The sequence below is a fragment of the Chrysoperla carnea genome, chromosome 3 (genome assembly GCF_905475395.1).
Source record: "Chrysoperla carnea chromosome 3, inChrCarn1.1, whole genome shotgun sequence".
NCBI lineage: Eukaryota > Metazoa > Arthropoda > Insecta > Neuroptera > Chrysopidae > Chrysoperla > Chrysoperla carnea.
The window spans coordinates 13,979,549-14,005,357 of NC_058339.1; the positions used below are offsets into that span (position 1 = coordinate 13,979,549).

The window sequence follows — 25,809 nt, forward strand, 5'->3', positions numbered from 1 at the left end:
TCATATTCATTGAATACTTGTATAGAAAGATTTTTCTTAGAATGAAAGTATAAATTGAAATGTACGCAAAATTACATTTTCTTTTATGTTATCATCATAGAGTAACAAAAGTGAAGCAATACATATACAACTTTGTTATAAATACATTCACATATAATGTAACTATGAATGAGTGAAATTAGAATCTAGAAAGTTTACGAACTAATAAATGAAACTACTATAGAATAAAGATTATCATGTTGTAGAAAAGACTACTTAGAACTCAATATATCTTATACCAAAATAGGAAATACGAGTTATGTTACACTTATAATACCCACCTAATTCACTAATACTTCCTTAGGTACTTGTTTGTTACATACTACGCAGAAAATTATGTTAAGGATGTATGAGCATGACAACAATGTTTGATTTAAAGGCTCAAAATTTGTTTGTAAGTAGTCTTTTACTCAAAGAATATGTGGTTAAAATTTCAGCTTAGGTAACCGTGCAAATTTTTAAGAAAAAAGTCATTAAAAATCGATATAAAATACATTGGCTCTTATGGAAGAATCTCAAAAAACGACATATTTTGGAAGTTTTTGATAATTTTCATTTGGAATGAATGAAAACAAGTTTAAAAAAAACTTTTTAATAGAAAGTAAACATATTAGCAATGAATTAGAAAAGAAAAAAACTAAGCGTCACCGTCCATATAAGGGATGTAAGAGCAGGGTAGATTAAGGGTTGAAATTATTTTTATCTTATTTTCAACTTTAATGATGAATTTTGTTATAACTTTATGAATGTAGACGAAAAATAAGAATAAAATTTTTCGATATGTGTCTTGGTTTTCGAAATATCGAAAGCTAAATAATTAAACAAAATTTTCAATTTTCGATATTTTGAAAATTAAGCCAGATATCGAAAAATTTTATTCTTACTTTTCGTCTTATATCGTCAAGTAATAATATAAATTTATCATCAAAATTGAAAATATCTATTTTTAAATTTGTGCCCCCACTACCATGCTCATACATCCTTAAAATATTACTAAGATACTTATTTAATATCTTACATTTACTATCCTATTAGTTTAGGCATTTAAATTTATAAACAATTTTCTAATTTAGATGTATTATAGACACAGCTCAAAACGAAATTCGAAGTAATTATTTAATATTCCATTAAGCTTATAAAATTATTTCACAATTTTGCATGTCTCTCGGGTGTTGTGAAAGGAAACATACAGACAAATCTTACTGACATGACAGTCTGAAGGAAAAACAACTGTCTTGAAGGAAAATTCACAGAAAAAGATTAAAAATTCCATCTCTACTGCTTCTCGAAATTTTCTGTTCGTTATATCACAGACCACGATTCGCATGAATACAATAAATCAGAACACACATAACAGCAACTAAATTTTTTTAGAAATGTTTTTGTTTGCCAATAACGTCCTGAATTTATTAAAAGCTTTGCGAGGATCACACGCCTCTTACTCTTAAGTGCACATCTACCGCACTCAACTATAAGAGCTCCAAGGTATACAATTGGTTCACTTATTCCACTATGATGTTATCAATTCTTAATTCGCATTTGGTTTTTGTTTGCTTATCACCTTACACCTTGCCTTACTTGTGTCTATCCAGAAATAGTTTAAAAGCTTTCGAAAAATCGGTTTGGTTAGAATTGTTTTGATCCATCCAAGTATAGATGCAGATGTATCCCCCTGAATATAATTCTGGGGGCGCCCATGCAAAGTTAACTGCGTGAAGGAATAATATGAAAATTTTGGACTCAATGCTGCTACCAATATCGATGGTGTCATTAAGCTAGGAACTCATTACCGCAAATTTGTAGTAATGGAAACTGTACTGTCGGGTCAATAAAAAAAAAGAAACATAAATTACAACTATTATACGAAATACGATGGGAAAAAAAGAAACGATGGCCACCTGATGGGCCTTTTCAAAGGGTCTTTTTCAACAGAAGTTGAATTATAAAATACATATTTAACATATTTTAATGAAAAGTATCTATTTCAAACGATTAGTAATATTTTATGTTCCTAATTAAATAATTACTTAAATTTAAATGTGAGAGAAACCTTATTCTTTCTTGTTAATTTAATTATTTGTAAAAAAAACAACAAAATAAACCTAATATTTATTTAACATTTAAATAATATGTTACTAATTAAAAATCATGTCAAATTAATAATGATGACACAACATTGTAGAACATGAGCAATCAATGAACTGAACAGTTTACAATGAACACTAAACCAAAAACACCCATTTATGCTTGTCTGTTTAAATACACATCCATTTTATCATAGATATAGAAATAACATAGAGTTTTAGTATCGATATTTCTTTCTAACGTAAAACAAAGAAGTACATTTCAATATATATTTTGTATTAAATAACAGACACTATGAAATAATTTAACAACGTTTGAGGGTTATTAAATAAAAAACGCAATAACAATAAAAAAAAACAGTAAAAACAAACAATTGACTGAGCTAATTGTTGAAATACTATGTATAGACAGACATATATGCAGGTCACACAGACATGAATGATATTGCTCCCACACACGGTTTACACGACCCAATTGATTTATGTTGCTCATGTACGAACTCGACCTCACTTTTTACGTCTTAAGCACGCTGTAAAAATTTCAGCTCGATATCTTTTTTCATTTCTGAATTATAGTGGCGACAGAAAAACAGAAGGGCAGACGGAAAACTGGAAATGGATATATGTAAGGTACACTAAGTTTAGTCGCAGGTTTGTAACGCTTAAAAATATAGCTGCTACGAAAAAAATTTTGGTATATGTCTTCATAAAATCACCTAATTAGTCCATTTTTGGGTGTCTGTCTGACATCACGATAACTCAAAAACAAAAACAGATATGAAGTAGAAATTTTTATAGCATGCTAAAGACCTAAAAAGTGAGGTCGAGTTCGTAAATGAGCAACATAGGTCAATTGCGTATTGGGTTCGTAGGACCCATCTTGTAAACCGTTAGAGATAGAACAAAAGTTTAAATGTAATATATAGTGATATGTTCCTTATTTAAAATTATACAACTTTTGTTAGAAACATTTTTACATCTTTTCGTAAGCATCACTATTTACCCGTGAGGGCGCAAATTATATAGTGTTATGTGGGAATATTAGTTAGATGTGTGTGACATGTATGTATGTGGCTATCTAAGAAAGGTTTTATTAACTTAAATGGCGTAAATCAAACGTTCTTTTCCATCCAACTTATAAATCTATGATCAAATCCAAAACCTATTCAAGCCTGTCTTTTTAATGTCTCATATAAGTCTTCTTACATAGATGAAGTTACAATGAACTGCTACACACCATAAGGGAGAAATATTCGACGAAGTTGGTTATTCTCTGAAATACTACACACATGCACAAGAAGTAAGTATCGTAAAAAGGGTGAGGAAATGTGACGTTAAGTTACGGAAACTGACAGAATGTGGGGGAGTGATTGTATACAACGTACATATTAGAAGTATATAACAATAAACCACGTCTTATTCACAAGTATCTATGTCAGCAAGGCTAGTAAACGGACACGAGGCAATGGAATATAACACATACCCAAACTTTTATTTAAGTAATAGTTGTTGTATGTAGTATTTAAATAATATACCCAAAAGGGATAAAGAGTAGGTACCCAATAAATAACAGTGATTCTGAAACTTTTAATATTTTTCATATTTTATTTTCGCACTTACGTAGGTAGTATAAAATTAAAAATTATGGCAGTCTAAGCTAAAAGAATTAATGAATCTCTACATGAATCATTGATTCTTTTAGTGAATCAGAGTATGAGTGACTCATAGATAAAATATTTTCTTCTTTTTATTACAATAAAAGTTTGTCCTTTAAAAAGTAATTTTTATTAAAATTTGTAATTTAAGACTAAAAAAATGTATATATATCAAATATGGTGGAAGCGATGGGAAAATTAAAACCTTACCATGCATTGTCATCCTAACTAAATGTGCATACAAAATTTCAGCTCAATCGGAAACCGGGAAGTGGATCAAATTTGACATGCAAGATTTGATTACAGACAGACAACGGGACAGGTGAAACTAAATAAAAGCTTGTAAAAAGCGATACTCGATATCTTTTCAACAGACTAATTATAAAAATGCATGCTTAGAGTATTCCAATTTTATTTACATTTAATTTAACATTAACAATTATTAATTTGATTTTGAAAATCAAGGAAGTGTGTTACGAAACTAATATAGTCCAGTAACTTTATGCATTACAGTCTGCATCAAATCCAGTAGTTTTGATTTTTCGCAGACTTATTTATGATGTTGGCCCAATGAATAATCCAAGTTTGTGACTTCGTGCGCCGAACGTATTTTTTACAAAAATCCAAAAAACCGTGAAAATTTCAACTTTTTTCAGATTTTGACGATCAAAACCCTAAAAGGCTAAATTTTGACAGTACCTTTTCAGGATGTTTATAAAGAAAACTAAAAAACTTTAAAGATAAATTTTCTACAATATGAGACTAGAACTGGTTTCTCTGTAGACCCGTTAATTTCCGAGATAAAGCCTTTCAAAGTTTATCATTTCCTAGAAATTCCAAATTCTGTTGTTCTAAATGAACTTTGACCATAATTCTTCGTAGCCGAAAAAAATTTCCAAAGAATCGGTTTCAAAATTCATTCAGAACGATAGAATATTGCAAAAAATTGCTCGAAGATATGATATACTTTAAAGGCTTTATTTCTCGGAAACAACTGGGTCTACAGATATAATTCCAGTCTCATATTGCAGTAAATTTAGTCTACTTTAAAAACATCTTGAAAAAGTACTATCAAAACCATCCCTTTAGGGTTATAATCGCTCTAATCTGAAGAGAAAGTTTTACGATTTTTCTATTTTTGACAAAGTTGCGTTTGACGTTCGTGGTCAGATCTTGAATTATTCAATAGACCAACACCAAATCTGCAAAAAATCAGAACATCCGGATTTGACTCAAACTACCGCGTACTTTCAGACGACAAGGTAACTGGATTAATATTACAATATTCATATTCTATTCATATTATAATATAAAAGATTTTATTATATTTCTAATCTATTTTCTAAATTTGCATAGAAAAATATACAAATACTATTATTAACCACAAAAAATAGTTATCAACAACGTACCATTCACAAGAAATATTCCTCGTTTACGAGTATATACGTATTCATTGTTGTGACGTTCACATAGCGAAAAAAATAGCTACTTGAAATACCAAACGAATAGGGAACATATATATACAATTTATAATGGTACTCGAAAAATGACAGGAGGTATATTGTTATCCAAAACGTAGAGCTATCTAGTAGTTTACCCTCTTATAAGCATAGACGACACATCTATTGCTTGTACTTTGTGTATAATTTACAGACAGTTCGTAAAATATTTAATATCCAATCTTTCGAAATTAGCTAAGGAATGTAGTAACATGGTTTAGCAAAATGATGCCAGCAAATACTTAAAACAAGTGCCTTCGATATGGTTATGGTCTGATAACAGGTCATGTAATTTTGCGTCTATCAGTCAGTCTCTCAAAATCAATTTTTCGGGTGGAAAACTTCATCTTCTCCAAATAGCAGGTAAATAGGTTCTTAACGTCTCTCCTACAACATAGTTTTAGGGTCTAATGAATTTTTTTATTGGCACTAATTTGTTCTCCAAACTCTCCAACACCAAACTCCAAAGACAATCATTTTTTTATAAAGTCAATATTTCGCCAAATACAAGTATTTATATACATATATAGAAGATTGTATATTTCAGTACGAAAGCAAGAAAAATGAATACAAAGATAGATAGGCGAATAACATATCACTCAAAAAGAAAATATAAACATAAAAAATTGGAAAATTTTATTTACAAGCAACATTAATCAAAAATTGTGCTACCGACGAGGATGGGATTCGAACCCACGCGTGCAGAGCACATTGGATTAGCAGTCCAACGCCTTAACCACTCGGCCACCTCGTCTTGTATCAAATTAAGCCAGTACAAAATCTTAATCGCCTATAAATCGAAATAGACAGCTTACATCGACCCAGCACATTTTGCATTATGTTTTGGAATTGTCATAGTTCAATGCTCACTCAACCTCAGTGGAAATTGAAAATCTCAGTGGAGATAGGTTTGTTACCTCTTTTTGGTGTTATGTATTAAGACAGTAAAAATAGCTCCAAAAATTATTATTAGCTAAAACCAAGGGCGTATTTACGGGGGGGGGGGGTAATAGGGGTAACTACCCCCTCAGAAATCAGGAAACAAAAACGAAAATCGGGTCTCAAATAAAATTTGAAGTTTGACAAAAACAATGGAATAGATGAATCTTAAAGAGAAAACAAAATCAAATCTTCGGTAGTAGTTAGTTCCCAGAGTTTTTTATCCTAAAACTCAAAGAATATAATACAGCTTATTATTGAGAATATTATTGAGCTTCGTTTATATTGAGAAAATCGGTTCTAGAACTCAGAAGTGCACTCAATCACGCATTAATCCCGAAAATGCATAATGCCAGTTTCTAGCCAGTTAAATCCTTAATTAATGATTAACATAAAAAAATACAACCATTTTTACATGTTTGCGGATAAAATAATTTAAGAAAAAATACTTTTTTTACACCAGATTATTTTTATTTAATCTCGAAGGAATAGAAATGACATAAGCGAGCCTGACACACATCTTCTTCATCGTTGTTATATCCCGAAAAATTGTCACCACAAACAAAATGTCGGTATAGAGGAAATGTTGACAAATATCAAATACAACGTGGTTTATAAAACTATTGAAACCGTTGTTTTATTTGTTTGTGTATTAAATTTTGAATACGATAAACATCAATAATAGTTATATTATGAAACAAAAGTGTTTTCGACTATGGGACACCACGGTTTTTTATTAATGATGAATTTTGAAAAAACGCAGCAGGGAATTTGTCGGACACTATGACCACTTGATGAACATTAATAATTATATCATGCTCATTTCAAAACGTAGCAACTAAACTTGTAACAGGTAGTGCCAAAAAATGAAATATAGAAGATTGGGATAGTAAAGCTCTTCCAAGATTGGAAGACCAGAAGGGATTGATAAAAAAACAAACAAAACGACCAACTTTTAATGGGAAAACGTCATAGACTCACTACTTCGTGAAGTTTGAAACTGCTGCTGCTAGTAACGAGTGTTCAAATAACCGAAAAGCAGAACTTACTGTGGCCTGCTTTTCGGCATGATTACCATTCCCAGCTGAAGTATCCTATCCAAAGATTAGATCCATTAGATTTTAAGAACTAAGAAAACACGCTATGTAGAACCGCAATGTCGTAAAGCCACTCTTTGGCACAGGCACATCAATTAACTGTTCTCAATATCGTTCGGGGAAATGTATAAATTATTTTTAAGTTCTCAGATATAATTGATATTTATGCATGTCTTTTTGACGGACCATATTGTACCTAGTACATAACTAAAAGAATATATATAGGAAATATTTTCATTTTATACAGCTGTTTTGTTTCCATTACTTTTATAAGACATTCTTAGTGTACTAAAACTTTTTCTTTCGTCTTATTTTAATCCCATGTGATTCTGAACAAAAACTATTGGACTTTCCATGTATACAATGAGCTAAAACCTAACAAATACGAACAAAAGGCTATACATCTATAGAGTCTATACCAACATACAACTTTGTAAATGATGTTGTATACTATATTGTATGAAAAGTATAGAGTTATGATAAATTGTTTTTAAAAATATCATATTAGAATGTTGATTTATTAACTGTGCGACTTTCGAACTTCGTTATTCTTACTTCGACTAAATGTGTTCTACTTTCTACATAATATTTAAGGCTATAAAATATAGGAAACAAATTATTACAATTACCATTATTGATTATCATATTTTTATTATGACACTTAACGAACATTTGTTTTAAATTTTTTTGTACTTGATATATAATATAGACCTTTTTCACATTTTTTTTTCTTTTTTTTAAATGAAAGTAAGTGTCTGATAAATGGGCTAATTTTTTTCCCCGATTTTTTTGGAGCCATATGACCGAGACAACAGACAATGAAAATCAATAAAGTTCAAATTGGCGAAAACGACCCGGAAATACACGATGTTACACGAAGGTAGGTTTGACGTCATTTAAATTTGATAATAATATGCCTACAGTGGCTGGCACACATGCTTCGGTTTATCTGTACAGGTGACCGTTGCAGAACCTGTCCTGTATACTATTACGTGTATGCCCAGCGTAGAATGATGTCTTCAAGATCCGTCCAAATATTGCTGTGTTATGAAAATATACATTTCCTAGGAAACAAATGCATTGTTTATTGGATTAATTAGATTAGACACCTTTTTATACCGTTTTATGCTGATTTATTCTCTCTGTTATTCCAAAGATTTATATCAAATCAAATATCAGAAATTTAAAAAAATAATAAATAATAATTTTTTAAAACATAAAATGGAACATTTTAATGATATAAAACGTATTAGAGATGCATTTGAATTTGCTGCTAATTTAAATAACAATAATAGTTTTACTACTGCAATATCATCATCGAAAACAATTAATATAAATGGATATCGTATTGCTATAATGGCATTGTTCGGATTTGAACCATATGAATGGGACATTGAGAATACATTTCATCAACTAAATATACCCACTGACCGTATTGATATCAATGAATTTCAATCAATTGTTGAACGAAAAATATCCACATATTATGATCGTGAACGTCAAATACGTGAAACATTTACGGCATTCGATTCTGATTGTAAGTTAAATCATGAATTTTTGTTAAATTTGTATAGTCCAGTGCAGTTACGTAAATCGAAAAGCGGTGACCCAAAAGTTTATGACACTTTTCACTTCTTTAGATTTTTTTATTCACTCATTCAATAAGTGGTTGTTTGGAGACCTTAAATCTGATTTTGCGTATTCGGGATATTAACATTTTCTCCGCTATCTTGGAAAATGACTTTTAACCTACCTTTTCACTAATGAAAAGTTCATTTTTTACTATCGCGGCGCTGAAATATCTAAATGATCTTGTTTTCACTCAAAACAATAATCACATCAGGTCAAGACTTATTAAGAGTGGATACTTTTGAAATGATCACTCTGTATATTTTATTATTTATGTTTATTAAATTTTATATACAAATCTTAGACCATATTTTCTTATTTGTTAAATTTTTAGGGAAAGGCTATATTACCTTAGAGGATGTTAAAAATATTTGGAAAAAAGTATTACCAAATGTATCGTGGAATGCGATACGAGATGCATTTTATGAAGCATGTTGTTTTGATGAAAATGATCAAATGTCTTATTTACAATTTCGACATTTTTTATTCAATTTATAAGTTTATTATATAAAACGCGATCGTTTTCAAGAAACTAATTATTCCTAGATGACTAAATGTACCTATAAATATGTAGACTACTAATTAAAGCTTGGATATCAAAATGAACAAATCTTAATTAATAAATCCATATTAATATTAATCGAAATTAATTCTAAACTAGACTAAAGCTTTTTCTACAATTATTAACTCTGTTTATTTGTAAAATGAATAATTAAAAAATTAACAAACAAAAAAAGTATATATTGAGGTTTTCCTTTATTAGAAAAAATATACATTTATAAAATTTACAAAATTTTAATTAAATTATGCATAACGTAAACACATTATTTATGGCTTTAATTAATAACTAGTACGATACAATAAAAAAATTTGTTATAATTAATTAGTACCAACTTAACAACACTACTAACATATCTTAATCTATTATTTGGTTATCAGTAGTTATATCTAAGTTAATACATTTCCCCTACTAATCGACATAAATATAGGTTAATGTGATTGTAATAATCAGATATGCTAAAACATTTAAGAAATCTGTTTTAATAAGTTGAGATTAGACATGTTACTTAGACATGTGCATGCTTGAGCACACACACGCTACGGTAAACAGATTTCTACTCAGTCGAAAAAAAATACCAAATCGACGTGGCTTTTTCTTATGGCTAGTTGCCAAGCAGCTAGCCACAGCTAATCTTATGCCTGTCCAGGTTTGCCTGACCACTCACACACACGATCAGGTATCATCACCTGTGTCGGTAGTAAGAATCGAATTTCGATTCTTCTCCGGTCGCCTGCACAAATTCTGTGAATGCATTTACACTACACATAAAAACATACATAATGTAAATAATTTTATTAATCAACTTAAATTAAAACTCAATTAAAAACTAATAAATTAGTCCCGGCAAAATTCGCCATTAAGCATTATTAATTTTCGCATGGAAAATTTTTGCAGGTTTTCATTGAAAACATGCTCCTAAAAGTGCAACATTTTTTGTTGGTTTTGACCCCAATTATATGATAAAATTTTTTTTCCGCAGCGATTTGGTCAATATTAGTATTTGTTTAAAAATTAGTTTAAACAATATCTTACCGGAATACCCACCGGTAACCTGCACCTTTAGTTTCAGAAGCATGTTTTCAACGAGGAATTTATCCCGGGGCCTAATTCTCAATTAAAAAAGTAACTAAAAAGTTTTTTTTTTTAAATGTTTAAAACAACTTTAGTTTCTAAAACATCTATATAATTTAATTTATTGAACATTCATTAATAAAATTATCAACAAATATATCAAATATTTTAAAATGACACAAATTAAATTAGACCCAAACTCTAATTTATTTTATTTTATTCTCAAAATGTTTTTATTTATTTTCATGATAAAATCATTTAAATTTAGTTACAATATAATCTAAGGTATATTTGGAACTACAGTCTCGCCATCTGTAAGTGACTTAAACAAGTTATCAGTAATCTTAGTCGGGAATGTTTGTCAATGTATTGATTGCCCAATAATTATCTTTATTTTTAAAGATATCTGATTATTACCTACACAAAGTTATGATGATTTCAGGATGATTAAATGATTTTACTAGTTGGAAAGTATTTTGATTTGTCTTAGAAAATAGTAATAGATCAAAGAATTTGTTGTTGTGTAGCAAGTTGATAAAATTGAGATGACGGATCTGTTAAAAGTACTTTTGGTGAATCAAATTCAATTATTTTACCATCATCCATTACCATTACACGATCTGAATCCATAATTGTTTGTACACGATGTGCAATCGTTATTACAGTACTTGGAGCGAACGTAGTACGTATTGTTTGTTGTATTTGCCTATCTGTTTCTAGATCTACATTAGCTGTGGCTTCATCAATACATAAAATCTATAAATAAATAATTTTTTAATTAGATGAATGGAGCCTGTATACCAAATTTTTTATTATTTTATTAATTAGAAATCTGTAAAATAAATACAGGCAATCCCGGTTATAACGATGAAAATAAAAGGTCCCGTTCGAATACCTATATAAACAAATATATGAATGTATCGGCTATAACAACATAGGCTAAGTAATGGCCGAAATTGAAAAAAAAATTAATTAAGATAATTCTTTATTCAATACTTGTAATAAACAGTAAAGACGACTACAAAATAACTAAGTAAAATAATTTAAAGATTACAAAAACATAGCACAAGTGATGTGGAAAAATTATTATGGTTTTTCTACCCTCATTTTCAAACATACTAAAAATACCAAACTCAATTTTAGACAATAAAAGTAATTAAAAATGTTATTTTGTTTTTAACTGTAAAAAAGAAATTATTAGAAAACATTTCCCTCGCATATAAATTTTATAACCAAATAATAAAATAAAGTAGAAATAATAATAAAATTTCTAAATAAAAAAAAAAAACACAAAATACGAAAAATAATTCCTTATTTTTTATTCTTCATCAAATAATAAACAAATTTAATTTCTCTTCGCTTTAATTCTCGGAAATCACAGTTTTATGTTAAAAACAGTCATTGGTAGGCGGTTCTTGCCCTGGTGAAACCCCAACAACAACATTTTCTTTTCATATATAGAAAATTTAAATTGAAAAAAATTTATTTATTTGGTTAAGCAAAAATTTTAAACGCTTTTATTAGCAGGGTTTTTTTTCAAAACGATTAAAAATATTAAAAATTAAAAAATTCATACCTTAGCTTTCCGTAATACAGCTCTGGCTAAACAAAATAACTGTCGTTGTCCAACTGATAATTTCTGTCCATCAGGCCCTAATGATGCTTGTAAACCACCAATTTGTTTTATGACACCAGTTAAGTTACACCGTTGTAATGCATTCCACATTTCTTGAGAACGATATTCATTTAATGGGTCCAAATTTTCACGCACAGTCCCAGTAAACAAAAATGGCTCTTGTGGTATTATTGATAACCGTGTCCTGTACGTTAAATGCAAATTAAATTTTAATAATTTATTTAATTTTAAGGATAATTTATTTTTCACTACCGAAGAAAGTAAAGTTTTTTGGGAAAGAGACAAGCAAAATTTGATAAAATATTGCCATGAAAAACCGATCCTGTAAATGGGTCAGAAACCAATCGATGCACGGTATGTAGATTATAATCCGGAAATAATTTTCTACTGAATCAATCTGTACATTCTAACGTTGAGTCTATTTGGACGCGAGCCTTGACTTCCCCAATTCTACGTCGTTTTCATGGCAGGCTTCGCATTTTGCATTTACGAGACTATATTGTTAGTTCAAATTTATGTGGAGATATTCATAATGAGAGTGGTGGTTGATCATAAAACCCACCTTTACGCACGAACCTGATTTTAATTATTTATTGGAAAAGAATTATTGGTAAATACCTGAGTATTTCCAACGGCAAATATGAAATATTTTCATCATCAATCCAAATTTCTCCCATATAGTCAATCATTCGAAATAATGCTGCAAATAGTGAACTTTTACCAGCACCAGTACGTCCAACTATACCCACTTTCTCACCACCACGTATATCAAATGTAACCATTTGAAATGTATATTCACCACTATCATTGTCAAATGTAGGTAGAATTGTAGTAATATCGTTATGGTCATAGACAGCAGACAACAAGAGTGGAAATACCAACCAACGTCAACATCATCATCAATGGCATTAACGAACAATATAAGAAATAAAACATAAAAATGAAAACTTTGTTTTCACCGTTACACTACATAGTATACATTATTTATCAAATACATATTACAGTCAAATCTCTTCATGTAGACTTTTTTAATGAGTAATCGTTAGTTATAAACATGTAAATAATTCAAGGGGGGAGGGGGCTTGATGGTAATGTTAATTTTGCAAAAGGAAACCTCCATTTTTTGGTGGCAGAATCAAATACGTTTAGAAATCATCAAATAAGTATTAGTTCCAATGTGACTTGAAAGGTCTCCAAACGTAAGATTTCTAGGGGTTTCTGTCTTTTTTCTTACTTTGTTTATATATTAAAATTATATCGAAACAGTTTTTGCGATTTAAAAATTACATTTGAGCCAATCTCAAACCTACTCTGTTGAATCAAAAACTTTTCACATACGTTATTTTTATTCATCGTGTAGTGTAGAGAAAGTATTGTAATCGCGAAAAAGTTGAGTTTTCAACAAAAATATCCATTTTTGGCACCAATAAACCTATTTTTAACCCCCGAATCAAAAAAAGGGTGTTATAAGTTTGACCGCTATATGTGTGTGTGTGTGTGTGTGTGTGTATGTATGTTAAATAATAAATAAAGAAAGAGATTTTACTGTAATACTTTAATAAAAATATAAAACAAACGAACCGATATCGTAATACAACTTCAACAAATCGAATAGAACCTCGTGAAGGCCAACCGTATTGTGGTCCAACAAGGAGTGCATCCTTTAAATCTTCAGCTTCGACTTCTTCAATATATTGATTAACACGTTCAACAGCAATCATTTCACGTTCAGTCTCAGTAAAAGCATTTATTACACCACCAAGTAATCCAGTAACAGACAATGCATACGAAATTGCTAATCCAACTAAACCTATGTTTTCAAAAAATAGCACGTATTTATTAACATTATGTTATTTTCCTGTTTTCCGATTTTGAGTAAGTTATCGACATAAACAACACTTGACAACAAATATCGAGCCACATGTCGGTCAGTGTTGCTTCAGTGGAATTACGCCTTAAAGACTCACCTGGATCGACCACATCAAATTGATGCTGAATCACAGCAATAACTCCCACTCCACTAACCATAGCCACACCAATAAACTGCAAACGTAAATTTAACCACTGATTTGCCACATTACTAGCAAATTGTGATTTTTGATTTGCCTCTAAATATTCCTCGTTGTCTCTTTTAAAACGTTGATTAGCACCAAATGCACGTATTGTTGCAAGGCCTTAAGAAACATAAAAGTATGTCGTCAGCCAAAATAAAAATACTTGACTCATTCGAAGTAAATATTATTACCTTGTAAAGTTTCATTAAAATGGCTATAAACTGGTGACAGAGTTAAACTTGATAACCTTTTCAATTCTCGAGATGTAAGTCGATAATGTTGTTGTAGCCAATGATAGACAGGTATTAATGGTGTTAATACCAAACATAACCATGGTAAACCATATATTGTTACCGCTACACTACCTAAATAATGTATAGTCTTATTATTACCATCTAGAGGACTTATTTTTAATCTTCCCAGGAATAAGGCATATTCCACAAAATAAGGTCATAAATAAATATTTACTCACCCATTAGACCAAATAACTGTGCAAGAAGTATATTTAAAATAAATGGTAAAGAGTCATCCACCGTGTAGGTATCTGATGAGAATCTATTGAGTATTCTTCCCAAAGGTGATATATCGAAGAATCTTAATTTTGCCTGTTAAAATAATAATTCGAATGAATTCATAGTAATTTGGATACATTAAAGAAGAACTCACATGAATAACTTTTTTTAATAACTTCTGATGAACACGTTTGGCAGCTTGTATTCCACCATACGCAAACAAAAATGCTCGAAACAGAGTAAAGAGTGAATTAATTCCAGCTAAAATCGCATAAATAGTCAAATAATACATAATATTTCGATCTGTAGAAGATGATAATAATTTTGGAGTTTCAAAGCTGTTTGTTGTTAAATTAGTCGAATTTGTTGGTGTCATTGATGCTGATACCCATATAGATAACCAAACATCAGTAATATTTCTTGATGCTTGCATTAATATCATTGAAATTATAATAAATAATGATAGCATGCGACCAATTGATTTCCAATATATAGCATAGACTTTGGTATCAACGCTACCAATTTCACGATTTTCTCGATTAAACATTTCATTATCAACTGTTTGTTCTTTCATTATATCGGCAGAGGTCATATCAATTTTATCTGTAATACTGACACTATTATCTTGAGATAGACTTGTATCGGGTAACAATATCTCTTCAATGTCAGTTAATATATCACTTGGAATACCTACACAAAATAAAAAATCATTTACGTTACTTAAAAAGGTTATATCTGCATTTAAGGCAGAAAGGTTATATCTGCTTATATCTGCAGACTAAACAGGTCTGTCTAAAAACAATAGTGTAAGAGTGTAAGACATTAAAGTCTAAAAGGCGGTTTAAGGTTGACCTTCATCCATCTGATAACCAGATGAGACATATTTGTTATGAAATTTTATTGATTGATAAATCTGTCTATGATAGATTGTCTAACGGAAAGTGTTAATTGCTGTTATCATCCGAGTGTTTAAATCAATTTACATACCTTGCTTTTTAATGCATCCATTTTCCATGACAATTAGATGATCTGTATGCAATAAATATTGTAAATGATGTGTACAAAATACTCGAGTTTTATTTTTTAATAAACCCAACAAGCAATTTTGAAATATGTGCTTGGCAACATGAGCATCAACCGCTGATAAAATATCATCCATAATATATATTGGTTTATCTTGATAAACGGCGCGAGCTAATGCAATTCGAGCTTTTTGTCCACCAGATAATGTGCTTCCTGAGTCGCCAACACCAGTCAGATCACCGTGAGGGAACATATGTATATCATCTTCTAAGCAACATGCTTTTAGAACTATTTTATAACGCCGTTCATCGTACACTTTACCAAAAAGTATATTGTCACGGACTGTACCACGTTGTAGCCATGGTTGTTGTGGAACGTAGCCAAAACCTAGATTGCGATTGTATACCCCAATATATCCTGTATTTTTTTCAATTTCAGCAATAATACTCGCTAATAATGTTGATTTTCCACTACCTACTGATCCCATAATACCAACAAATTGTCCCTACATAAAATTAGAAAGAGTATTGTCACATTAAATCAAAAGAATATGGCTAGTTAGAACATAAACATATTTTTGTATATTCGAATGTAATACAGTTAGCGTAATTACGATTAGCTAATTCATACTCATGATAACTACATGGTGGTTAAAATACGTATTTTTATAATACAAAAATTGATCTAGCAAATCGGGGCAAAATCGAAATTTTAATACTATAGGTAAGGACAAAGTCTGCTAAAACTTATAAGAAATGGTTGCCAAAAATTTATAATTTTTTTATAATCTTTAACAGCCCTTTATGAACAGAGTAACCAAAATTCTTACCCTTTTAATATGTAAATTAATATTCGATATATGAAACTCATATTTTGATTCGGCGGCGTTACGTTCATTGATTCGTTCCGATGAGAATGAATCTACATCGCTAGAAAATTCGTCTGATATAAAATCACCACTCTGCTGAGATGTTGATGATCCAACTTCTGTATATAAAAGTTGTTTCTGTTGAATCTGACCAGGAGATTCACGATGTGTTCCACGCATTTTTTTTACAAGTTTTTGTTGTTTTGATTTCGTTATAATATTTTCAGTTTTAAGTATTTGTTTTTCATCTCCTGATTGTTTAACGTTACCCCATGAAAATTGACCATATTTAATAACAATGACTGAATTACTTTCGTCTAATAATGTATCGTCATAATATTTATCATAATCTAAATCATAGACCTGTATAACAAAAATTTTGAATATTACTACAGTAAGGGCCTCGCATTAATTGACAATTATTATTACAAAACTTTTTTCAAAACAATATTTAAATTTTTCAACTCCCATGAATCTCTGTTAACATATGCCTTAAATATAATATAATAAAACCCCTTAGCGAAAAAAAAAATCATTTTTCTTTTTTACTATAATGTCACACATATATGTAAATTAACCAAAAGAAAAAGTGAATATAAATCAACTATGAAAATAAAATTATATAAATTGAAAATAAGGAATGAGAAAAAATATCTGTAAATATAAGTATTCGAAATATTGAAGTCAAAGCGCAAAAAACTTCCTTAGATATGTAATAAATTATACAATATATATTTTACTCTTTCTATCAGGCGCGTGTCTATAATAAAATTTTTTTAAAATAGCATATGTAAATGAAACAGCGCCAAATCACCTCTATATACAGACTAAAATATTAAACTTGCATTATCTCCAACAAAAGTTATTAGATACGACGATTGTGAAAAAAGATTTTTAGTCCTCAAAAATCTAAAACACACGAAATATTATTGTTCTATTTGAATTTCCCGCAAATGAGAACCGCAGCCAATCAAAAATAGGCACATTGCTTCCCCCCTGAGTGATACACCCCCCTCGTCTAAAGTAGGACTTTATACTACATCCCTACTATAATTACTAGATCCGTGGATGTATATTTTACAATCTATTGAAAAATGCCTATATTATGTCTTTCGTATGTCTAATCTGAACATAGAGGTAAAAATGTACAGACGCAAAAGTCACTGCGCATAAAGCTTGTTTTACTATCCATGTAATGTAAATTATACGTATAGTTTACTCTTTTTAATAAACATATATCCATGTAAGCAAGTCTAGAAAGAAATATCAACATGATATACAAAAAAACAAACATACATCGAGCAATGCTTGGATTCTCTTGATAGAAACCCAAGCTTCAGTAACACCATTAAGTACCCATGGGAATGCATTTAGTGGTCCAATCAACATATTTAATAGTGCAATACTTGTAAAAACAGTAGCTGCTGTTAGTTTATTCCCTAATAGTACATATGTTGCGAATGTTAATATAGATATTAATACAGGCGTTGTTGCCCAAAAATAAACACACAATGCGTCTAAATATTTACGCCCTTTTAAATACTTCAATTCTCCATCACGTATACCTGTAAAGAAAAGTGAATAAACATTAGCTACTTATGTTTTCGTGCAAACTTATAGTTTTTAACTAACATAAGATAAAAATTCATAGAGGAAAGTATAGCCATAATCGTACCACCTAACTTAAGTATGGGTTTCGAAAATTTGTATTGTATTTGTTTTTATGTTCCCGAGTCAAAAATTTATTTATATTTTATTATGAATATTGTTGCTAGATGTTAAACCGCATAAAAGAGTATGATTTCAGCAACCGAGTTTCTAAATCGAACTCATTAGTTTTTCAAGCGTAGACATTGATTTTCGCAAAACTTACCTAATATTGATTGAATAAAATGCTTTTCCCAAACATGAAACTTTATAGTACGAATTCCTCTTAATGTTTCTGTCATTAGCTGTACCCGTTCATCTTTTTTCTTCATCATTTTTGTACTTAACGATCCAATTTTATTTGCGATTAATTTATTTATGGGAATTAGTATAATTGAAAATATTACTCCAGCCAAAAAAGCAATACCAAGTTGTACATATAGTAAATATAACGTAACAGCCAGCTTAAAAATTAGGAAATAATTTAATATATACTTCATGAATTAGCCTTTTTCTTGGGAAGATTAAAAAAAGATCCTCTAGATGGCAGGGTATATTTGTACCCCCTCCCCTAGTGTTGCCATCTAGAGGATCATTTTTTAATCTTCTAAATTGGGGCAAAAATCGAAATTTATTTAGATATATCCTAGAGTTATATACCAAAAACACAGTTTTTATCAAATTTTTTTTAAATAACTAAATGAACTCCAGCCATCTTACAATCATCCATATATTGTTATTACCTGGAAAGGTATACTCCATACAGCATGAAAACTTGGACAAGAATTTACAATTCGATCCGTATCAGTTGACATGAAGTTAACAATTTCACCAACACTAAATTTTGAATTTAAAATTGTGGAGCTGGCTGTCAATGTTTTACGATATATTGCAGTTACAATTGCTCCACGAATTTTTAACCCAACAATACACATTTTAAAATTAAAATGTACATTACAAAATGAAGCTAAAATAACAATGAAATAAATAATTATGCATTATTATTAAAAATGCTATGTCTGCGAATTAATTACCTATTAAGGTTGATAAACATAAACCTAAAGCAAATAAATATCCTGTGCCGATATCTTCTGATTTATTTTCTATAAACGATACTAATTTGTTTAATAATAAAGGTCCTGCAAAACCAGAACAATCAGCAATTAACTTTAATATGCCAATTCCATAAAACTGCCAGCCAAAACAAATATGTAATGCTTTGAAAAGACTAACATTATGTCGTCTAACGTATACATCTGGAACTAATGCGATAGTAGTGGCTGAGCTGAATTCACCTAAAATAATATATTTTGTCTTCTTTAATAAACTAAGCAGTAAAAATAAAAGTCTGAATTTCAATCCTTCTAGAACATTTACTAAACCATTTACCTGGCGTAACAAGTGAATTTGTGTCACGAAGTTGTGAGTTTGATGCAACTGCTTGATGCAATTCAAATTCGTCAACATTTCCAATTAATGCTTTGTCAAATTTTTGGCCTAAAGTTGTACTTGTTAAGTCCATAGGTAAATCATATAAAGCGTCAGCATTATTGAGTGAACCATCTACACCTTTTTGCATCAACGTATGTACCCAATAGAATAACAAACGTGATAAAAATGGTGTGTCTTCCATTGCGACGCCTAGAAAATCTGCTTCATTTTCCTCACCCCGACCAGTGTATAATCGTTCATAACGTAAATAATAGCCATTTGCATCATCCAAAAGGGATGTACGTTCACCAATCTGTTTTTCAAAATTTTAAAGTTATATTTTGATGGATAATATCAAACTGTGAATGGGAAATAACAGTAACGTTTTAAACAGTAAGGAAACAGCTTGAGGCATTTTACCGATAAAACTTATTTTTCGAGTTTCAAGCAAATGTCAACTTAAAAAACACCCGTTGCAATAGATATTTCTTATCTTTTAAAAAAAATATTTTTTTTTTTTTTTGTGTGCTAATAAATAGCTCATGAACAACGATTCATTATTGTTTCGGGACAGACAGTCGTTAGTTGAACAAAAATAAAATATATTTGTTATTCATTTTATATGAATCCCTCTGCAAACTTTTCGACTTACCTGCTCATATCTTGATGAATAATTTCTTTGTGAGTCTGAGGATGCTCCCGGCAATAATGTTAATGCATAAAGAATTTGTAAAGTTAAAGAAATACTAGCACAGATTAAAGATAATAGTATACTTGGAGATGGAATTGAACGATTATAAATAAGCAAATGGGAACGGAATGAAATCACAGTCAAGATTGCAATAATAGACCACATAACTAGTATAAATATTGGTCCACGAGGGCATGGACCAAGCTTTCGTCGTAAAGCTGTTAAAAATGCAAAATGTACAAGCCATGTTATAACATTTGTTGCCGATAAAAATAAATCTACAGGCTGTACTATAATATCAGCAGCATTTATATCAACAATAGTTTGTACAATGGGTAAGATGGCTAACAATAAACATATAAAACATCTTAAATTTATATAATATAATTCTTTGGGGCTACGTGTTATAAATCCTACGTTACTACCAAAATAAAATGCAGAGATTATGGCAAATAAATAAAGGAAGGGAATTTGAAGACATAATTGTTGAAAACATAATCCAATATCATGTTCCAATAATGACCAAAATTCAAAACCATTTGGTCCGCACATATCTTCCCAATACCACTGCCATCTTGGAGTGCTTTGCAGAAGTAAACTAGATTCAGATGACATTTCGATTGGATGTTTACTGTAAAAAAAATGAAGATTCTATAATTTTTTAAAATAATAATTAAATAAAATATTGTGTAAGGTTTGTTAATTAATCTATTATTCAAAGATTGTGTTATTAATTAAAATTTATTTATTTATGAGTATGACTAAACGTATTAAACATTTTTTGTTTTTCTGAACAGTTATTATTGTATACTAACGCAAATAGATTTTACGCTAAAAGTATATGCATATTAAACTTACACATTTAAATTATTTTAATTATTTCACCAATTATTTGAATATATTTTTTTATATCACGACATTTTTTTTAAATTTTAGGTTATATGAAATTTGAAAGATAGAAGATTTTAATTGTCAAGTATACAAGAAATGGAATATCTTATTCAGTATTGTCGCTAGATGGAAGGAAATGACAAATATGGAGGTTGATAACACGACTAAAAGTAATTTAAAAACAAATGAAAACAAACAATTGACTGAGGTAATTGTTGAAATACCATGTATATATATTCCTATATTAATACATAATACAAAATTTTCACCTAATTAGCGCCCTCGAGGGTAAATAGTGATGTTTACAAGAAAATGTTTCAAACAAAAGTTGTTTATTTTTTTATAAGGAACATTTTTTACATTTAAACATTTGTTCTATCTCTAACGGTTTACAAGATGGGCCCTACGGACCCAACACCCAATTGACCTATATTGGTCATTTACGAACTCGACCTCACTTTTTACGTCCTGAGTATGCTACTTAATTTCAGCTTGATATCTCTTTTCGTTTTTGGGTTATCGTGTTGCCAGACAGACGGGCAGACACCCTCTTTGTGGAAAGTATGAATGAGAAGGAAAAATAAGCTTGTGTATCGTTCAAGGATGTAGTGTGAAAGGTTTGGGAAATACTAAGGATCCTGACTTCAAAACCATTGTTCAACTTTATAGCAGCATACGAAGGTCAAGATTGCAAGATAAGCCTGAAGGTCCATTTTTTGCACTCCTACATAGACTTTTTTCCTGAAAACCTGGGAGCTTGCAATGAAAAACAGGGGACATCACCAGGATATCCGCGATATCGAGAGACGGTAACAAGGAAGATGGGATGTCACTATGCTTGCAGGCTACTGTATAATTTTTAATAAACGAGTGCTTTTACCAATTTTTTGTTTTTGAATTTGCAAAAAAGCCTTACGTGATAGAAAAAAAATGGCCATCATTTCTGAAATCAGCGCATTCTAAAATATATAATTTAGTAAAAATATCTCTTTTTTTTTTGCAGACCTGTGTAATCGAAGCAGAAGTTAACGAAATAATTAAGTATATCACTGATAATGAACTTGTACATTTTAAAAGCCAACAAAGAAATGAGGAAGATATATCTGTTGACAAGAAAAAAGAAATTGCCTTAGAAATTTTGGAACGTAGTAAATCGAATTTCCTTTCACGTTTTGGAAAATATTGTAAAGTAGAGCATTTAGATTATTTTAAGCAGTTTTGTAACGATGAGAAAGACGGTTACGAGATACAATTTTATTTAAATGAATTATCTCGATATCATGACAATAATTTAAGGAAAAAAGATATAAAAAATCGTCGATACCAAGCACTTTTACAAATGCAAACCAATTCATCGTATTTTTCCGAGGTTGAAATGATGAAACGTAATCCTTTATTATATGAACAATTAGTGGGTCAATATTTAACAGAAGATGAAAGAAAAATCCGTGACAAAATGGCACCTGAAGATTGTTCTTTTGTAAATATTTTATTAGAAGGTTATCAGAAAGAACAAACACAAATTTTAAAACACAAGCAAGAAGATTTTGAAAACGAAGTCATGGAAGAAGAAAACGACGAAAGTGACGATGAAATTGTAAATGATATCAATTCAGACGATTGTACCGATTTTAGTAGATTTGATGTATATAAAACGGATGAATCGAATAAACCATCTACATCACAACGATGGGGTGAATGGGATAATTTAGAAGATCGTCGACAAGATGAAATTGCCAATACCATTGATACCGTAAAACGGGATAAAAATTGGTTTTTAATAAATGCTAATGAAAAACGATTGCTAAAACAAGAATTTGAAAGTTATATGTATCAAAGTTTTCTTGATGGCAAAGACAATGAATTTGATTATTCAAAAATTGATAATGATACAAGTTACGATAATATTGATGTTAAAACAATCGATGATGAAGAGAAATATTTTGATTCTGAAACGCCAGAAGAAATTCATGAAATGGATGAAGACAGTACAAAAATAAATAATATTCAGGAAAATAATAGTGATTCAGATGATGAATTAGATATATTTATGAAAGCTTTAAATCAACATCCAACTGTATGCCAATTAGCTAATGATTTAAAAAAATGTACTACTTAAGAAATAAAATTTTATTAAACATAATAATAAATTGTTTTATTCAATACTATAAATGCTCATTTTTTTTAACTAAAGTTTAATTAATTAGTCACCTTTAACTAAAACCTAGAGTTTCAAATAAGACTGTTACGATCACGGATCTAGTAATTATAGTAGGGATGTAGTATAAAGTCCTACTTTAGACCAGGGGGTTGTATCACTCAGGAGGGAAGCAATGTGCCTACTTTTGATTGGCTGCGGCTCTCGTTTGCTTGAAATTGAAATAGAACGATAATATTTCTTTTTACCCTAAAGAAAAAATGCATTTTTTTTTAAATAAAATTTAGAAATTAATTACAAATATAATATTTTTAACTATAATTACCCTTGAATGAAGGAATATACCTTTAATATTCCTATGACCGACTAATTACCTAAAGAATATATCGTAAATAATTCGTACAATAATAAAAATAAAACTTCATTTATTTAAATTTAGATTAGATTCACGGGTACATAATTCAATACATAAATAATAATATAAGTCATAATTTCCCCAAATAAATTTTCACATTTAAAAAATTCGGTAATGTTGTTAAATACGATGTTTAGTATTGAAAATTAATCGACGTATGTCCGAGACATTCTTAAGCCTTCTTTTGAATTTCATTAGTTAACTTATAATAGTTGTAACACTAGGATTGAAGACTGAATATTCACTAAATTGAATAGAATATTGTTGCGTTTAGGTAACTTATGTCGATTTCCAATAAGAGTTTGTCTTGACAAGCTTAATTTAGTGGTACAATTTTCTGCTAGCAATAACAGAACACCCTGTATACTTCATTACTGACTTTATTTTACATACAAAACGTACTGTTTGTTTTGCGCCCTATGCACTGCCACGCCCTGATTACGGCCCTGCTTTATACATAAGATATGAACTACCTGACCTTGTAAATGGAATTTGACCTGTTAGTTTATCAAGTTTTAAAAATAAAGGTCTGGAAATATTTTTCTATGCTTTAACCACCGATTCCTGCTGATATTCTTCCCACTACTATATTTTATCACTTACTTATCAATGTTTCGGTCATTTGTTCATGTACTTTTTAATTTAAGTTCTGTACATGTAGCACTCAATATATTAATAAGAAAATAACAAATTAAAATTAATTTATTTATAAATACACATTTTAACGCAAGTAAAAATATAAAAAAATGTCAAGAGATTGTTGCGATATTAATAATCCGATTTTAATAAACAATGTGATAGTTTTAAAACAAAAAAATAATTCGATGATACTTAAAAATGAAAATATTACAATTGAACAATTGCATTCTGAATTGATAAATAAAGATGCTGCTGATGAATTATTACTTGCGTTTCAAGAAAATCATACAGAAGAAAATTTTGTTCCAAGTGATGTTTATGAGAAAACAAAAAGTAATTCGAGTGATAATGAATTGGGAATACTTGGGCAACAAACCAATATACTTGAATGTGCACGAAATTATAGTACAGACGATACGGGAGAAAAAGATATTGCGTGTGATGAAAAATTTAATGATGCAAATAAGTCAACGATCGTTAAAAATGAAAGTGTTAAAGATGAACAACTGCATACCGAGCTAATTATTAAAGATGATGACGAAGAGGGTACTAGTGAAAGTAAAATATTAGAAGAAAATAATTCGAGTGATGATGAAATGGAAATATTTGGGCAACAAACCAATATACTTGAATGTGGTGAAAAATTTAATGATGCAAATAACTCAACGGTCGTTAAAAGTGAAAGTTTTAAAGTAGAACAACTGCATACAGAGCTAATTATAAAAGATGATGCTGAAGAGGGTACTAGTGAAAGTGAAATACTAGAAGATTCAAGTGATGTTGGCTATGAAAATAGAGTAGGTGATCATACTCGAGAAAATACAGCAGAAGAATATTTTCCATGTAATATTTGTCAAAAAACATTTATTTCTGAAAAAATTTTATATGCACATCAACGACTTCATACCGGGGAAAAACCATTTTCATGTAATATCTGTAAGAAAAATTATAGTTTTATAAGTAGTTTAATTAAACATAAACGTATTCACGCTAGAAACAAAACATTTTCATGTAATGTTTGTGATAAAGTATTTATGCGGCAAACAAAATTAGATAGACATAAACTTATTCATACTTTAAAAAAAACATATTCATGCGAAATTTGTAAAATGTCTTTTTTACGACATGCCCAATTAGTTGTTCATCAACGATTTCATAATGTAAAGGTTGTTCTTGAACGTATTCATATTACTGGAAGTCATCCGAGAGAAAGAACATTTTCATGTAATGATTGTGACAAATCATATTTTAAGTATACTAATTTAGAAA

The 25,809-nt window shown here is 29.8% G+C and overlaps 2 protein-coding genes and 1 non-coding gene across 3 annotated transcripts; 1 reads left to right on the plus strand and 2 right to left on the minus strand.

Moving 5' to 3' along the window:
- Positions 1 to 5,949: 5,949 nt before the first annotated feature.
- Trnas-gcu lies at positions 5,950 to 6,031 on the minus strand. Its single transcript has one exon. It is a non-coding gene; the product is annotated as a tRNA-Ser (tRNA).
- Positions 6,032 to 10,756: 4,725 nt separating this feature from the next.
- LOC123296963 (ATP-binding cassette sub-family C member 10) lies at positions 10,757 to 21,335 on the minus strand. Its single transcript, XM_044878700.1, has 17 exons — positions 21,296 to 21,335; positions 20,399 to 21,068; positions 19,705 to 20,059; positions 19,350 to 19,610; positions 19,059 to 19,282; positions 18,542 to 18,779; positions 17,965 to 18,233; positions 16,630 to 17,031; positions 15,765 to 16,305; positions 14,932 to 15,467; positions 14,738 to 14,870; positions 14,457 to 14,630; positions 14,179 to 14,385; positions 13,793 to 14,021; positions 12,830 to 13,012; positions 12,152 to 12,395; positions 10,757 to 11,331 (listed from the first exon to the last, which is right to left on the minus strand). The coding sequence occupies exons 2-17, from the start codon at positions 21,050 to 21,052 to the stop codon at positions 11,080 to 11,082; spliced, it is 4,902 nt and encodes a 1,633-aa protein (XP_044734635.1). The 5' UTR covers positions 21,053 to 21,068; positions 21,296 to 21,335; the 3' UTR covers positions 10,757 to 11,079.
- On the plus strand, positions 21,031 to 25,801 carry LOC123295870 (zinc finger protein 226). Its single transcript, XM_044877331.1, has 5 exons — positions 21,031 to 21,126; positions 21,374 to 21,536; positions 22,332 to 23,436; positions 24,952 to 25,467; positions 25,794 to 25,801. The coding sequence occupies exons 2-5, from the start codon at positions 21,465 to 21,467 to the stop codon at positions 25,799 to 25,801; spliced, it is 1,701 nt and encodes a 566-aa protein (XP_044733266.1). The 5' UTR covers positions 21,031 to 21,126; positions 21,374 to 21,464.
- Positions 25,802 to 25,809: the final 8 nt, after the last annotated feature.

What these genes read in the sequence shown, in the direction of transcription:
- LOC123296963 (XM_044878700.1), bottom strand. Translation starts at nt 21,052, where the DNA reads ATGTCATCTGAATCTAGTTTACTTCTGCAAAGCACTCCAAGATGGCAG. An exon ending in TTTTATTCAATCAATATTAG is followed by an intron (nt 18,234 to 18,541) that starts GTAAGTTTTGCG and finishes TTTTCTTTACAG; the next exon opens with GTATACGTGATGGAGAATTG. An exon ending in ACAGTTATTTGGTCTAATGG is followed by an intron (nt 14,631 to 14,737) that starts GTGAGTAAATAT and finishes TACATTATTTAG; the next exon opens with GTAGTGTAGCGGTAACAATA.
- LOC123295870 (XM_044877331.1), top strand. Translation starts at nt 21,465, where the DNA reads ATGACAAATATGGAGGTTGATAACACGACTAAAAGTAATTTAAAAACA. An exon ending in AAAACAAACAATTGACTGAG is followed by an intron (nt 21,537 to 22,331) that starts GTAATTGTTGAA and finishes TTTTTTTTGCAG; the next exon opens with ACCTGTGTAATCGAAGCAGA. An exon ending in AGCTAATGATTTAAAAAAAT is followed by an intron (nt 23,437 to 24,951) that starts GTACTACTTAAG and finishes ATTATAGTACAG; the next exon opens with ACGATACGGGAGAAAAAGAT.